The sequence below is a fragment of the Ambystoma mexicanum genome, chromosome 4p, assembly GCF_040938575.1.
Source record: "Ambystoma mexicanum isolate Mex_15411 chromosome 4p, UKY_AmexF1_1, whole genome shotgun sequence".
Taxonomy (NCBI): Eukaryota; Metazoa; Chordata; class Amphibia; order Caudata; family Ambystomatidae; genus Ambystoma; species Ambystoma mexicanum.
In genome coordinates, this window is record NC_090927.1 from 740,218,736 (window position 1) to 740,234,851 (window position 16,116).

The window sequence follows — 16,116 nt, forward strand, 5'->3', positions numbered from 1 at the left end:
CTGCGATCAAGGATGTTGATGTTTGCTGTACAAGGCGTGAAATTGCACGCAAAGTTTGGCAAGTTCACATTGTCTCCGGTACTAACTTTTTATCTACAAGTAACGTACGAGAGGGGCACCAGGGGGTCTCAGAACTTAAGACTATGGGACTTGAATATAGTCACTAAAGTAGCCAGCGGAATGGTGTTGTCGGGATGAGATACATTCATGATCCGCAAATATTGCGATTTAGGCTTTAACTAGGAGCCTTGCAGGACCAACCTGTACATCCCCCATTTATAGTTTGGTTAGGTTACCGATAGTGCGGTGACGCCCTACTGGGGTCTTGCCCGGGGTACCAGGGTAGGCCCAAACGCGGGGGAGCCTGCGATCCAGGGATGGAGCTGGGCAACTTTTGGGGTTGGTGTAGGGTGGAGAGGAGGGAGGGAAGGGGTTGTGTGCTGTGGTTTGTTATAGTTGGGGTAGAGTTATGGGGTAAGCCTACACCTCACGGGAAATTAAATGAACCATGGGAGTACTTAAGATAGTCACTTGGAACGTTAGGGGGCTCAATAGTTATCTCAAGCGGAACAAGGTAATGATGTACCTATGCAGACAGACAGTGGAAATAGCCCTGTTACAAGAAACTCATTTAACGAAAGACAAACTAGAAGTGATACGGAAAAAATGGAGAGGGACAATGGTGGGGGCAACATACTCCGCCTACGCAAGAAGGGTAATCACATGGGTGGCCCCACGTGTTCCGTTTCAGTTGCTGAGCTTGCAGGTAGAGGTGGACGATAGGATGGTGATTATGAGAGGGATGGTGGAAAACAGAGAGATCTGCATTGTGAATACTTGTGCTCCGAACCAAGATACAGCTGCGTATTTTAGGACCCTGTATAGTAAACTCAGTGGCAGCGTGGGGGAGCCATATTGTGGGGGAGGGAGACTTCAATTGTGTGTTGAACCCCACCATAGATAGATCAGACACTAAAATAGTTAGACCCACCCCGGCTGCAAAGGCACTACATGCTCTATTGGCGGAGTTTGGACTTACAGATGTATGGAGAACATGCCATCCGCAGGACAGACACTATTCACATTATGCGGCCCCGCAGGGCCTACATACAAGATTGGACTATGTATTTGTCACTCAGGAGTTGCTGACCGAAATACCGCAGGCGGTATACAAAGCTAGAGTGCTCTCGGACCACTCGCCACTGTTGCTAATATGGCAATACCGACCCCCTAGGGGAAGGATACCCACATGGTGATTGCGTGCAGAAGCTCTTAAAGACAGCGTATTTAGGGAGGATATGCGGGAGGAAATAATAAGTTATTTCGAGATAAATACTGGCAGTGTAAAGACAGCGGGCGCACTCTGGGAAGCTTTCAAAGTGGTGGTGAGAGGAATCGCCATAGCCAAGTCTAAAGGACTGCAGGATGGGATTCTGACCGAATTACAGGACTCTGAGAAGGAATTGGAGAGGGTATTAGAACGAGGCAGTAACACTAAGGCAGATATAGAAAAGGCTCTGGGCCTGCAGCAGAAATGTGCAGGATGTTGGGAGAGGTTATGTAACCTTAATTATAAAAAGTACATAGAAAGACAACATGCTGGAGGCGACAAACCAGGAAGACTCCTGGCATGGCTTTACAAAAACGAGACTCCTAGGCCCCCAATTAGAACAATGGTGAGAGATAATGGCGATGTAGTGGATACACAGGAGGGGGTTAACCAAGAATTTGTAGACTACTATAGACGCTTGTACGGAGACGAGACGGGAAGCGAGAGAGGGGAAATAAGAGACGTATTGGAAGATATTGGGCTACCCCAAATTAGTGTAGAAGAGAGGGAGGTGCTAGATGCCCCGATTACTCTAGAAGAGTTAGAAGAAGTGGTGAGGCAGCTGCCCAAGTGTAAAACCCCGGGAACTGATGGACTCCCGAGTGAATTTTATAAGGCATATAAGGCAGAGATTCTCCCCCGACTGCTGGAAATGCTTAACGAAGCATATGAAGTTGGGAGACTACCGGAATCGCTGCGCGAAGCAGTTATTATACCACTCCCCAAGCCCGACAGACCTGGGAGTGACTGTGGTTCCTATAGACCCCTATCAATGTTAAACCAAGATAGTAAGATTTTAACAGCGGTGTTGGCAAACAGATTGAAAAAGGTCATAACCAAATTAATCCACCCTGATCAAACAGGATATGTCCCAAATAGGAATATTTCGAACAATTTGAGGCGACTCCATCGAGTGATTGAACATACTGAAAGGAACACTAGTGAAATGGTGATAGTGTCGCTGGATGCGATCAAGGCATTTGACTCGGTCAAGTGGCCCTGGCTGGAGGTGTCCCTAGCCAGCTATGGTATGGGACCAGGATATCTTCACTGGGTAGAACTTCTATATAGCGAGCCATTAGCGAGAGTGAAGACAGGAACTGTGATTTCTGAAAGGTGGCAACTTGGTAGGGGGACCAGACAGGGATGCCCCTGGTCCCCCATGTTATATATTCTGACTTTAGAACCCCTGGCGATTTATCTGAGACAGCAATATGAAGAAATAGGCATTGTTGTTGGGGAAACATCACATTTAATTTCTCTATACGCAGACGACATGTTATTGTATTTGCGCTACCCAGAGGAAAATCTGCAGTATATATTAGAAGTGATAGATAGGTTTGCTGAACTCTCAGGTATAGCCGTGAACCCAATTAAATCCTGTGTGTTTCCGCTGGGCAGATATAGAGGGCTCTCGGCGGAGAATTTGACGGTACTCCAGATACCGTGGGCGACCACAACCTTTAGGTATCTTGGGATAGATATACATCATACAGCAGAAGCCGAACATAGGCATAATACAGAAAGAACGGTTCAGAAACTAGAAAACAGCATGAAGTTCTGGGCAAAACTCCCCTTAGCAATGAGGGGACGGGGGGCGATGCTCAAGATGGTGGCATTGCCCAGACTATTGCATTGCTTTGTGAACATCCCATACTCCGTACCCCGGCAATTCTTTACTAAACTATGCAGCATATGCAGGTAATTCCTATGGCATGGGATCAGGAACTGGGTAGCCCTATGGAAACTCCAAAACCCACATGAGAAAGGAGGCATCAAATGACCTAACTGGGAAATATATTATGTAGCAAGCCAGTTGCAACATGTAGCCAAATGGCTCTCTGCTGAGCCCACCTTAGAACATAGGCTGCATCAAGGAGATTGCACCCCATATTTTTTGAGAGAAATTATATGGTTACCCAAGCGGGAGCTAAAAGGTCGCCCAGGGATGTTGGGTCTTGGGTGGGGGATGTGGCAGAGGGCGTGCCGGTTGATGGATAAGCCGGCCCTGTGCACCCCGCAAATCCCACTGGTTACAATGATGGGAACAGAAGAGCAACTTAGGTTAATGATTAGGAAGTATTGGGAACAGGTGGGAATAGCAACATTGGGGGATGTGTGGCAAGAGGGGACAATACTGGAATTTGAGGATCTGGTGGAACAAACGGGGTTGAGCACTGGGCAATATATTACATATCATATGATGGTGCAACAAATTAAAGATACCTGGTCCGAAGTGGAACTTGCAGAGGAACCGGACACCACACTAGATGTGATATATGATATAGCAGAGGGTGGCATGAAACGTCTAGAGTGTACGAGATGATGATGACCCAAGTGGGCAAGGAAGTGGTGCAGCTTAGACTGGCCTGGGAGGAGGAAGTAGGAGATGTGATGAGTGACGGGATGTGGAAAAGGGCTCAGGGGTATCATAAGAAAGTGTCGAGAAACGCTAGGCTGCAACAAATACAGTTGTATATAACGCACAGAGCATATCTGATGCCATTAAAGGTAGCTAAATTTAAGAATGCTGGAAGCCAGGTGTGTCCCAAATGCAATGAAGAAAACGCAGGAATGGTGCATATGTTCTGGGCATGTCCACAGATAGCGAAATATTGGGGAGATATAGCACAGAAAATGGAAGATAAGGGAATCCGCATGAAGGTGGATAGGGCGTGGGCTTGTTTGTTGGGAGGGTTTCCCAGACCACGGAAGCTTAAACATGTGAGAAAATTGAAAGATCTGGCATATATATTGGCGAAGAGAAGGATTGCAATGGGATGGAAAGCGTGCCACAAGCCCAAAGTGGAGACGTGGTGGAGGGACTTGCAGAAGTGGGCGGAGGCAGAAACAGTGGCATGGCAGGAAGCGTGCAAAGGAGACATAGAGGGTGAAGCCAGAGCCCTAGAGGGTTGGAGACAACTAATAGCAGAGCTATTTTGGCCCCCACGTATGATGGACCAAGTGATGATGATTCAATAAACATGGCGGGAGAGGCCTCCCCCACCGCAGGAGGTGGAGACTAACAATGGGAGACAGTAGGGTTGGGAGGGGGGCAGGACGGGGAAAACAGTGGGCGATAAAGTAAAATGTATGTGTATTTAAGAGCAAGATATGTAACCACTGTATGTTGAGTTGGGTTTGTTATTTGTTGTTTGAATAAAATCAATAAAATGGTTTAAAAAAAACAAAAAAACTTTTTATCTACATAAAGTATTTCCAGCGATTACCTTTGGCAGCGAGGCAGGCTGGAATATAAACGCTCAATTTTGGGATCAAATAGAAGCTATATTTTGGCGCAAAGTTTTGAAATTACCTCGAAATGTATCGGTTATTGCAATCCGACACGAACTAAGCATAGAAGCCCTACATTGTACAGTGGTGTGGAAATCAATAACAATGCTGCGCAAGATGCGTCAACAACCGTCAGCTAAACCATATGAGATCCTAAATAGAAGAGCAACACATCCTGTGAACGATTTGCTTAGATCTTGGGAAGACAAACTCTTAAAGATATTAAAAGAAGCGGACATAACTTTGGAGCAAGTACTAGAGATGCCTCAAATCGTAAAAAAAACGGATGTGTCGAAGGAACTGGATCATCAACGAGGAAAAACGCTCGAATATGAAGACAACCTGTAACTCTGGTCTATCGACACATGAAATTGGCGTGCTCCCAAAATACCTACTCAAATTTCCATCTCGATACCACAGAGACCAATTTATCAGATTGCAACTGAACCTATATAAATCAAAAGAGATATTGACACTGAAACGAGATCTAAAAACATCGGACAATCGATGCCGATTTTGCAATAAAGATGTTGAATTGATAAAACATCTGATAACCATCTGCCCTGAAATGTCTTGCAGAACGGACAATACATATAGGGAAATATGCACCAAGGAACAATAACATGGAAGAATGGTGGAGCTACCTGATCTCTGGAACGAATGAGCAACTGACGTGTGGAGTAATAAACTTCATGGATAAAATCCTGCCCAATCAACCATGAAACTATAACTTCTACTCAACCACTTGTTCTTGCTCTAACTAATGACTGCTACATGTGATTGACACTAAAAAGCACACACAGTTGCTCATGTGCAGTAACTATGAACAAAGTTACATAGACAAAGAATTGACAAAGAATTGATACTGTTGATGATTGACAAAAAGTTTGTTTTTTTTATTTTCAAACTAAGTCAAAAAAAATGTATAATAGTGCTGGGGGGAGTGGGAGGAGAAGACAAGAAGGGAAGGGGGGACTGACAAGCTGCTATCAGAGGTCATGGGACAAATGATAGGAGTAAGTGCTAATGAACATAAAAGAGGGGGAGGAGGAGAGGGGAGGGGGAATTACTATGCCTGACTGCAATTGGGATAATGCCAGACTTTAACAAGATAGAGAAGGGGGGAGATGGCAGGTGGCTGCGAAACACATGCGGGTAGGATTACTATACCTGACGGCAATTGGGGTAATGCCTGAAATTAACAGGAAGGGGGAAGGTCAGGGGAAGTATGGGGCAACCAAGACGATCACAGGAGAATGGGGGTGGGTGAGGGGCACAAAATACAGTCGCAGGGGGAAAGGGGGTTGGGTGAGGGGAACAATCACACTCAAGGGGGGCAAGGGGGTGGGTGGGGGCACAATCACACTCACGGGGGCAAGGATTTCCTGTTTTCAACCCACACCGCTGTGGCAGTCCTGCTGGTTATTACAGTACCTGAGCTGCATCAATGGCATGCAGGCTGCTGTATTGGCATGGCTAGCAAAAGCACCCAGCATTGACTGCCACTTTTCAATTCATGGTTATCCATGAAAATAGAGAACTAGCACTGCCCTGCCCATCTGGTTCATGAATAGGAATGCGCCGGCCCATGATGTTGTTTCTTGTTGTGTGATGTAGTGTTGTACTTATCTATTTGCACTGGGTGCACACAGTGCTGCTGATGGTAGAACACAGCTATGTCATATGGAATGTGATGGGACCTGAAGGTTCCAAGAACTACAGTTGGGAACACAGGATGGGAGAACCTTACTGAAAGGATGTCATCTGTTTAGCTCCCTGCCCCTTTCTATATAACTAGCCCTGTAACTCTGTAACTTATAAATAAATATACTCCTTTTATATATACTGGTCTCCTGTGCCTTACCTGAATCCAGATGTCTTCTTACCATCCCCGATACTACATGTGACTACGACTGACTGGTGGCTAAAATAAAAAAGTTGCCAAAACACTACATCAGGGGTCTGCCACCTGTGGCTCTCCAGATGTTTTGGGCTACGATGCCCATGATCTCTCACCATTGACTATGCTGGCTAGGAGTGGTCGGATTTGTAGTCCAAAACATCTGGAAGCCAAAGGTTGTAGACCCCTGCACTACATCATAATCAAACTAAGTCTGAGATAATAAGTGCCAGGGCTCAGAAATAAGTGCAAGGGCTGAGCCCTGACAAACACCCTACAAATTAAGCACTGGAAATTTCGGTTTCATACATTTGACTGCACGTGTGTTAGAAATGTAGAAAAGGGCAGACGAGGAATTGTATTAAAACCCAGTCACCCACTTATTAAAAACATCTTGACTGAACTGAAAAATGTACACGACCCACGTCTAAACTTTTATAAGCAAGCACTTACGAACGCTCATTGGTGAGTTTGGGATTTGAGATACACCAATTGTCATGAAATGATCAGAAAACGCAAAAGAACACAATTTAAATCCATATTTGAATATATATCCCCAAAGAAATGTGGTCAAGTATGTGTTTGGAGAAATAGGATTTCTATAATGGGAAATTGAAACAAAACGTTATATTTTGTGGTAAAAGAGTCTGACAGACTTGGTAACCTGAAGCGGCAAGAACTACACCTCCCACAAGTCCTCCGGTCCCGCCCCGGCACTGAGGGCGTGCGTTGCTCAGCTTGCAGTCCGAGGGTGGCCTCCCAAGTCTCCACTGTCTGTCACCAGCCTCTGTCGGCTCAGGAGGGGAAAGGGCACGCTGGTCTCAGCCTCGCACGCAGCAAGGTGTAGCTCACGATGGGCATCAGGGTGTTCGTGGCCTCGTCTTCCTGCTCCGTGCTGGTGAGTGGCGCTGCTGCAGGGGCGAGGGAAGGCTGTGCACAGTGCCACTAGCTGCCAGCCACCTGCTGCTGCCGCGGGTGTGCGAGGATGAGCCTGCCCGGGCAAAAAGCAGCCCCTCGCTGTCACCCCACTAGCTGTTCATCACAATGCTTAAAGATGGGTGTGGGGTGCTAGGCTTTAGTGGCGTGGCTACGTTTATCCTCGTTTGTTTTTGTTTGAATTCTTCGCCGTTAAATTAGAAAGATGAATAACCAGCGCACCTTTAAAGCACGACCAACACAGCCAATCGCTCTTTGAGCTTAAACGATAAAAGTTGTGCCATTCAGCTGTTCTCGGTGGATGCTTTTCTCAAGGATAAGCTTGACGGAGCCTAGATTGATTCGAACCAATGTTTGAAAATAGCGCTCTTTCAAATGGCCTCAATTCGCGGAGCTACACTCGTTGTTCATGGAATAGGTTTCCAGCAATTTCCATGTGCTTTCTTCTGACGTGGGATCGGAGATTTCCACAAGTCTAAGTATATGGATATTGTTCCATGTGGAACGCGGATGTTCATGCCTTTTTTTTCTGTCTCGTGGACATTATATTTTCCGTTTCCGTGTCGCATTTCCACACCTAACTAATATTTATATTTCCGTGGTTTACATAGCGACGCGTCTTGACATTTTGCCCGGTAGGTGGCGATAGCGATAAGCGGTAACCGCAAACACAAGGTCTTGCTTGGTCTGGCTGTAGCCGTTGCCACCCTCAGCCCCTTTGCCCTTTGCCCTCTGCCTAGCTGTCACCCTCAGCCCCTTTGCCCTCTGGCTAGCTGTCACCCTCAGCCCCTTTGCCCTCTGGCTAGCTGTCATCCTCAGCCCCTTTGCCCTCTGCTCCAGAGTCTGGACGCCATCAGGGCAGTGACGAGTTACTGCGTATGCAATTTGCCGGAAGTTCTAATTTAATTGGGCTTTTTTGTTTGCTGTTTCAACCCGTGACGTGCATTATTACACTGCTAGCAGTACTATATTTAGAGGCTTGGATCGGTGTCCCAAATGCAGTCCAAACAATCGATAATGCAACAATGATTTCATATTTGCTGTGGATTTTGCCATTTGTTGTCATATCACAAAATCGAGGGAACACGGATAAAGGCAATGCTTAATAACCCCCTTGTAAACTGCTTTACAATATTCCCGTTCTGCATGTGAGGGTAGCCATAACCGGTGGACCAAGAGGATGGTGGCTGAGCCCGTTGTACCCTCCCCCATGTATCACACGAAACATTGAGTGTTGGCAATAAAAGGCTGGTATTTTATTGCACATCATTATGTAATAACACAAATAAACAATCATAATAACAATACATAATGTGTACTTTAGGCACAAGGTCCAGAGGTTGCTCCCACCTAGCCCTTCATCCTGCCTGGCTCCAGGAGTCTGGGGGGTGGGGGAAGAGGGAGTTGTGGTTTTTCTGTTTTTCCTAACCTGTGGCTGAGCTCTGCCAGCCCTTTTGCTCTTTGCCCTGCTACCTCTCCTTGCTTATCATGCCCTTCTTGGGCACAGGTTACTTCCCCCCCGCTTTTTTTTTCCTGAAGGATTCCACCTCCGCAGCGCTGGCTAAAATATATAGCGCTTCAACGCCCATAGGCTTAAGTGCTCTATATAAATAAATATGGAAAAATAATTTTTACCTGAAATTTGTCTTAAGTGCCAATCAGTCTATTTTGAATTGATGTGCACTTTTGGGGTAGCCTCGTAGTGAATTGTGATGAGTTATGTTACAGTTAATTGCTATCGTTGTTGTCTCGAAGTGCTGTTGACATGTCTGGGGGATTGTAAGTGCCTGTGTTTATGTGTGGTTGGTTATAATGTGCCCTAAAAGGATTATGTCGGGTACCGTGTATGAGGCTTGGAAATTACTGCAGTGTTCTTCTTACTGCATCTAATGTGTACTTCTTTAGGCGCGAAAGTTGTTTGCTGCATGAAACACTGGGTCAATTGCCAAGAGTTATTCCAGAGATTAAGATTTATTCTCAACCTTCAAGACACATCTCCTTTTTGTTTTTGGTTTGAAAGTGAAGGTTGTCTCAGCAGAGTTTGCGTTATGAAAACATGGGTGCAATGCCATGATGATTAGGACATTGACCGAGGTTTGACGGGTAACTGGTAGCGAGCACGCACAGTGCTGCAGAGATGTGGTGTCCAAGGTCCACATGGAACAGTTGCCTGGCTGCTGAGTTCCACAGATGCTGTGGTTTCAGGTGCAGATGTCTAGGCTCAGATTAGTGCTGTCTGCAGTAAAGCTACTAAAAAAGGTACTATATTTTATTCCAGATTGCTTTCATAGCGCTTCTATTCACGGGTTGTCTGGATTATTGTAATGCCACTTTATTGGTCCAACCGGCATAGCTTCTTAACCGTTTGCAGAAGTTCGTCTAGCCAGAAGTATTGCCTTTGGCCGGCCTGTTTCATCAGCTCGGCGGGATCTTAACTGGCTCCCTATTTCATCGCAGATTCAGTTTAACCAGGAGTGCATAACATGCGGCCGTCGTGGGCCGAATGCGGTCCTTTCGGACATTATTTATGGCCCTCCAAGTGACCGAGTTGAATGATAAATTGTTACCTGCCTAAAGTCAGTCAGTCCTAAGTCTGTCATGTCATGTGTGTTAAGACTCTGTGGTCCATTGTTTGTCTTTGCATCATGTCATGCACAGTTTTATTTCGATTTAAAATATCTCAGTCGCATAATACAAATAAATCAAAACGTAAATGGCATTAAAAGGATATGTATGTGTTTATATTAAGAAAGTAATAAATAAAGTCATTTTCAAAATCCATGTTTTTTCTCTCAAATCCACACACTGATGCCCCTACAACCTTGCTCATTCCAATGGAAAGTGCTGCCCACTGTATGCGACTTGTGTGGCACATTCAGCCCTCCAGCGAAATCAGTTGTGCACCCCTGGTTTAAGCCATTATGTATTATTATCCGAGTTTACCGTGGATAGGGCTGTTTGTCTTTGCAGGAGAAATGTCTGCCTTACCTACCAAGACAGACACTGCATTCCGCCTCTGCTGTTTTTAATGGCAGTACCAGCTTATCGGGTTGGAATGCTGTGGCGGCGGGGCCTTTTTCGGTAGCCGGCTTTAAACTTTGGAATGCTCTCCCTTTCTCCTTGCGAGGTATTTCAGACTTTGATCTATTTAGGGCCAGACTCAAGACTCACCTGTTTGCTTAAATACATCCAGACTCTGTGTTTATCTGCAGCTCAGAGCCGTACCCAGAATTTTCCAACATCTTGGCTTGAAGCTTGAGTAGTTGGGCCCACCTCGGTGACATTAACAGCTGTAAATGCCCACACAGTGCCGCTGACTAGGCATTTACAGATTTTGGTTGGGCCTTGCCCGCTCAGGCCCTACCCTGTCTACGCCTCTGCTGCAGCTTGATGCCTTTGATGATTTTTGTTTGCGCTACACAAATGCAGATAGATGGATAGATAGATCTTTGGGTACCTTGGTGTGGCCTATTCATAGTCCAGGCAAGAAACAAGTGCTTGGTGAAGGAAGCCAAGCAGTTCAATGTCCAAATTAACCTATTCTAACCCTACCACTATTAGAACAAAAAAAGCACAGGAGAATGACTCCCTTCTCCTGTGAGCTGGTCGTTTGCCAAGTGCAGTTCAATAAAGTATCCTTGAGTAGTTCTTGTTGGTTTATAGTCAAAATGTCGACAAAAAAATGTCGACATGCAAAAAAGTCGAAAAAAAAATGTCGAAAACAATAATGTCGACATCCTATACATAGAATGGAAGAAGTCAATTTATCGAAAAAAAAATGTCGACAAAAAAAGGTCGATTATCATAGACAATAACCAGAAATAATCATTGGGGGGGTCCCCCCCCCAACCACCCAACCTCACCCTCCATCACGAACCATCCCAGCACCCCCTCCCCTTCCCTTCGTCCGTAATCACCCACTTGTCTGTGACACTGGATAAAGATAGGTTACGAAATGGTTAACACGCTAGATGACATTCCTGAGTAAAGCACCTTGTTTTTTGATAGCAGGAAACGGGTAACGGCTGTGAAAAAACCGTCATTACCTGACAGAACATCTCTTGAGAGGTTACTTCGGGCAATTGACAGCATTTTTTTCGTACTTTTTTCTAGCGAAAAGGTAAGACGCACTACCATTATGAAAAATTACGTCTACAATAAAGGAAATAGTATACAGTACCTCAAAAAAATTATTTTTACGTGTCGTTTCAGGTGATAAAATGGAAAACAAAATAGAATTTATAGAAAGCCAAAAAGGAAGTAAGCAGCTGGTATGGAATGGATACATATTCTGTAAAGAACTTCAGCGAAAAGAGAGAATATACTGGCGCTGCACAGAATATAAAAAAAATAAATGTTCAGCCCGCGCAGTAACAGTGGGAACAGATGTAAAGGGAAACGCTGAACACAATCATATGCCTGATCAAACAAATATAATCATCAGGAAAACATTAACGGAACTTAAAAGAAAAGCAGTAGAACATGAGGGGGAAACTAGTGGATCGGTACTCAGGGAAGTTTGTGGCCAATTACCAACGCATGTAACAGCGCAATTACCAGCTGAAAAGTTGATGCAACGCACTATGAACCGAGCAAAACATACCAATGAAAACCTACCCCCTCCACCTACATCCTTTGAACATATACGTATTCCGGATATTTTTAAGATTACAGCGAGAGGAGAACATTTTTATTGTGGCGAAATGGGAATAAACAATGAAAAAATCTTGGTGTTCGCTACCTCTGAAAACTTTCGCCATCTAAGTCAAAGCAAATATTGGCAAAGTGACGCCACGTTTAAAGTATGCCCCCACCCGTTTTTTCAATTTTATACTGTCCATGGAACAATCAATGACAAAACATTACCACTGATTTACTTTTTGATGCCAAAAAAAACAGAGGACGCTTACAAAATCGTATACAATAAAATTAAGGAAACTACACCAGATTCACAACCAGAGACAATAATCATGGATTTTGAAACAGCACAAATCAAGGGTTTTTCATGCGTGTACAAAGACACTACAATAAAGGGTTGTTTTTTTCATTTCACTCAAAGTGTTTGGAGAAAAATACAGAAATTAGGTTTGTCAGCAAAATATACGGAGGACAGTTACTTTCAGATTAACGTAAAAAAACTTTTTGCATTGGCTTTTGTACCGGAGAATCATGTTATTAATTATTACGAACATTTAATTGACAGTGAATACTATAAAAATCATGAGAATGAATTAACAAATTTACTAGACTACTTCGAAAATACATGGATAGGCCAGTTAACACGGAGTGGCAACAGACGCCGACCAAAATACACAATTGAGTTATGGAACTGCTACCGCAACACCATGGAGAACAAACCCCGAACAAATAACGCATTAGAAGGCTGGCATAGCCGCATAAGTAAAAATTTCAATACCCAAAATCCAAGTTTGTGGCATTTCTTGCGAGACTTAAAGTTAGAAGAACAACACCAAGAAATGAGAATTTCGCAAACAATTTCTTTGGCAAATCAGGCACCGAAAACCAAAAAATACAGAGACTATGATAGTAAATTAGTGCAATTAGTACAAGCATTCACAGTAGAGAACAAGGACATTTACTTAGATTCCATAGCTTTTAACTTAAAATGCTAAAAAGAGTACTTACAGTTCATGGTGGCCAAGATTCCGTGTTAAAAAGGTGAAGAATCCCCCATAAAATCCATGGATCCAGGTGCAAAATGACGTTGCATTAATCGTGAAAAAGTACCGTTTTCTTGTTGAAATCCACAGCTTCAGTAAAAAAAGGTATCCAAACTCACCGAAAAGTGTCCAAAATCCATATTACTCGAAAGTCCAATAATCAGTTCCGGGTAATCTCGCTACTCCATGAAAATAAAAACTTCCAAAAAAGCCATATCCGAAAAAAAAAATCCACCATCCGTACGACAAAATCCTTGAAATCCACATAGACCCGGTCCGTCAGATGAAAAACCATGAAAAAAATAGTGAAATGCCCAAAAAAAAAACAAATCCATGGAGCGAAGGGACGAGGACGCGACCGCGGTAAAAACAAGTCGAAAGTGAGCTTTAAAAATGGCGCTCACGTTTACGTTGTGCTACGTACCTTACGTAGAAAGTCAAAACAATTATAAGTTAATAATTATAGACATACATTTTTAGCTCTCGAGCGCCATCTACTGGTTCTTTATTATATAACAAGTTAAACTGAATTACAAAAAGGTGTTGTATTTAATTATATATTTATTAAAGTAAAAGTATTGTTAATTTTATTTATTTATTATGTTGTACAGTTACGTTTACTTACACATACTACTTTCAATTTAATAAACATACTGATATATCAAACTTACCATCAACAACGTATTTGTGTGTATATATATAGAGAATGTATTTATGCTTTTATTAAATGTCGACAAAATAATGTCGAAAATGTATTGTGTCGACATTTTTGTATGTCGACATTATACATTTTCGACATTATTTTGTCGACATTTTGACTGTCGACATTATTGATGTCGACATTATGACTGCACACCGTTCTTGTTAACTACTTTTTATCGAATCCCACAGTTCTGATGCTGGGTTCTTCAATCACTTGATCACTCTTTCCTTCTTGTTCTCTTCTTGTCGTATTGTAATTGTTTGTCTCTTTCCTTTCATGGGACAAGTTTATTCCTTTCTCTTCACAGATTTAAAAAGTACCCCTTATTCAATGTCTCTTTTTATCTTGACTGGGGCGAGTATTCGTGTTCCAGTAGTGATTCTCGCTCTTTTCACTTCTTCTTAACACTTTATCTTGACTGGGAGCGTTCCAGTAATGATTCTCGGGTCCTCCTGCCAGGTCTCCCACTGTCCCCGTTTCATGGATTGTTCAGAGATAACGTCACTGTGTTTCTTAACGTGCTGGGATCCTCTCTTTCACTTGTCAGGTTGACTTATCTTTTCTTCCATTATCTCGCATATGGCTTCTCTGTTCGTTCTTCGCTCGGTTCCTCAATGGAAGTGGTAGCGTTGTTCGTGGACCCACTGGTCCATCACAACTTGCGGTCATGCCTCCACTTATCTCTCTCTGACTCGGGACGCGTTTCGTCCACCTCAGCTTTTCACGTCTCCCCTCTTACAACGTGGCACATTGCAAGCTGCCCATGGGCTTCACATTTGCATCGGACATGGCATGTCAAAGTTTCCTTCAGCATAACACTGCAAGCTGACAGGTTTTCCCCTCCCACAATGTCTCTGTCTCTAACTTTTTATGACGTTGCCATGGGGCCTTCCCGGCACAATGTCCAAGTCCCTCTTCTCTGTTTGATTCATGCTCTGTATTCTTCCAGTGGTTTTCTTCTCAGTACAATATGTTTTCCTGTGCAGGCACAGTTGGGGTACTTCACATCTTTCTTCACTGCATGTTATTGAGGGGTTGGGGGGCAGGGATATGTTGCTTAGGGAGTTCCTCATAAGAACGAGAGTCCTTGTTATTGGAGGGGGAGTCTCTCCCGGTGAGGTCCCATTTGCCTCTACCCCTAGGCAGGGTATTGCTGAGCGGGCTCACCTCCTTAGCCTCACAGGGAAAGGCTCCCCCCTGGGGAGAAGTGACAGAATTCCTCAATTTGTCGCTGCCCCAATTTGATATCATGCTAGTGAGCCATGATCACTGATGTTAAGGTGATGTTTATTACGGGCTAGCTTAGCTTGGCGGTCTCCAATATTCAAAGTAAGGGAGTAGCCAAAAAGCTGCCTTCCTTTTTATTCGCTTGAGTAAGGGAAGCATCTGCTCTCACCAGAACATTTCCTGGGTACCCTGCATCAAATTGGCACGCGCAGAAAAAAAAGCCTAATTGCATGGTGTTGTACACCAGGGGACCTTTGAAGGAGAGTGTGGTTAGAGTAGCCACTGTGGGCAGGTGAATCTGAGAAGGGGTTCCACCAGCTTGGTTTTTCTGTTGAGGCTCCCTTCCTGTCCCTTCCATTTCTTATAGAACAAGGCACTGTGGGTGAGAAGGCATGGATCGCTTGTTGCAGCAACAGGGATAGGATCCGTTGCAGCAGGTTTGCTTGGCACCAATCCCCTGTGACATTTTTCCTTTATCTGGAGGGGGTCTCCCACCTCTTCCCAGATTGAACTTGGGACATCGGTAAGAAGAGGAATATACCTTTAGACCTCTGTTAGGAGCTTAGTCCGTTCCAAAGTCTTTTGTCATAGTGGTAAAAACAGAAAGCATCCATGGCAGAGAAAAGCTCTGCTCCTTAAACCATCACCAGGGCACATTGGGGTGAACTGCTGTGAACAGCTGCTGGACTGAGGCCTCATTTGCTGGCTGAACGGGATCCAGGACACTCGCTGGAGGTGAAAGAACTGCCTGCTGGTGCCAGTCAAGGACCCTGAATTGGGAGTGCATCAGAAGGACTCGCTTTGCCCTAGACACCCGGATTGGGCCTCACAGCACCCATGCGTCCTAGAAGAAGCTGCAATCTTGTTTTGTCATTTCAAGGTGTCTTTGAACCACCAAAAGACCAGTGGTGCCGCTTTTGACACTCTAAAACAACTTCAAACCTCTTTCTGCATCTTTAGCCACACAGACGCCAGCTCGACCTATTTCTTCAGACCACATTGAACAACCCAAACCAGAGTCTTGACCTTTCAAGGAGTACCTGGC

General features: G+C 44.3%; 1 protein-coding gene across 1 annotated transcript in view; it reads left to right on the plus strand.

Moving 5' to 3' along the window:
* The first annotated feature begins 7,250 nt into the window (after nt 1–7,250).
* SH3BGRL2 (SH3 domain binding glutamate rich protein like 2) overlaps nt 7,251–16,116 on the plus strand; it is a 187,552-nt gene continuing 178,686 nt past the window's right edge. Inside the window, exon 1 of the mRNA XM_069606297.1 lies at nt 7,251–7,422. Within this exon, the coding sequence (XP_069462398.1) occupies nt 7,378–7,422 (45 nt within the window). The 5' untranslated portion in view covers nt 7,251–7,377. The remainder of the gene's footprint in view (nt 7,423–16,116) is intronic.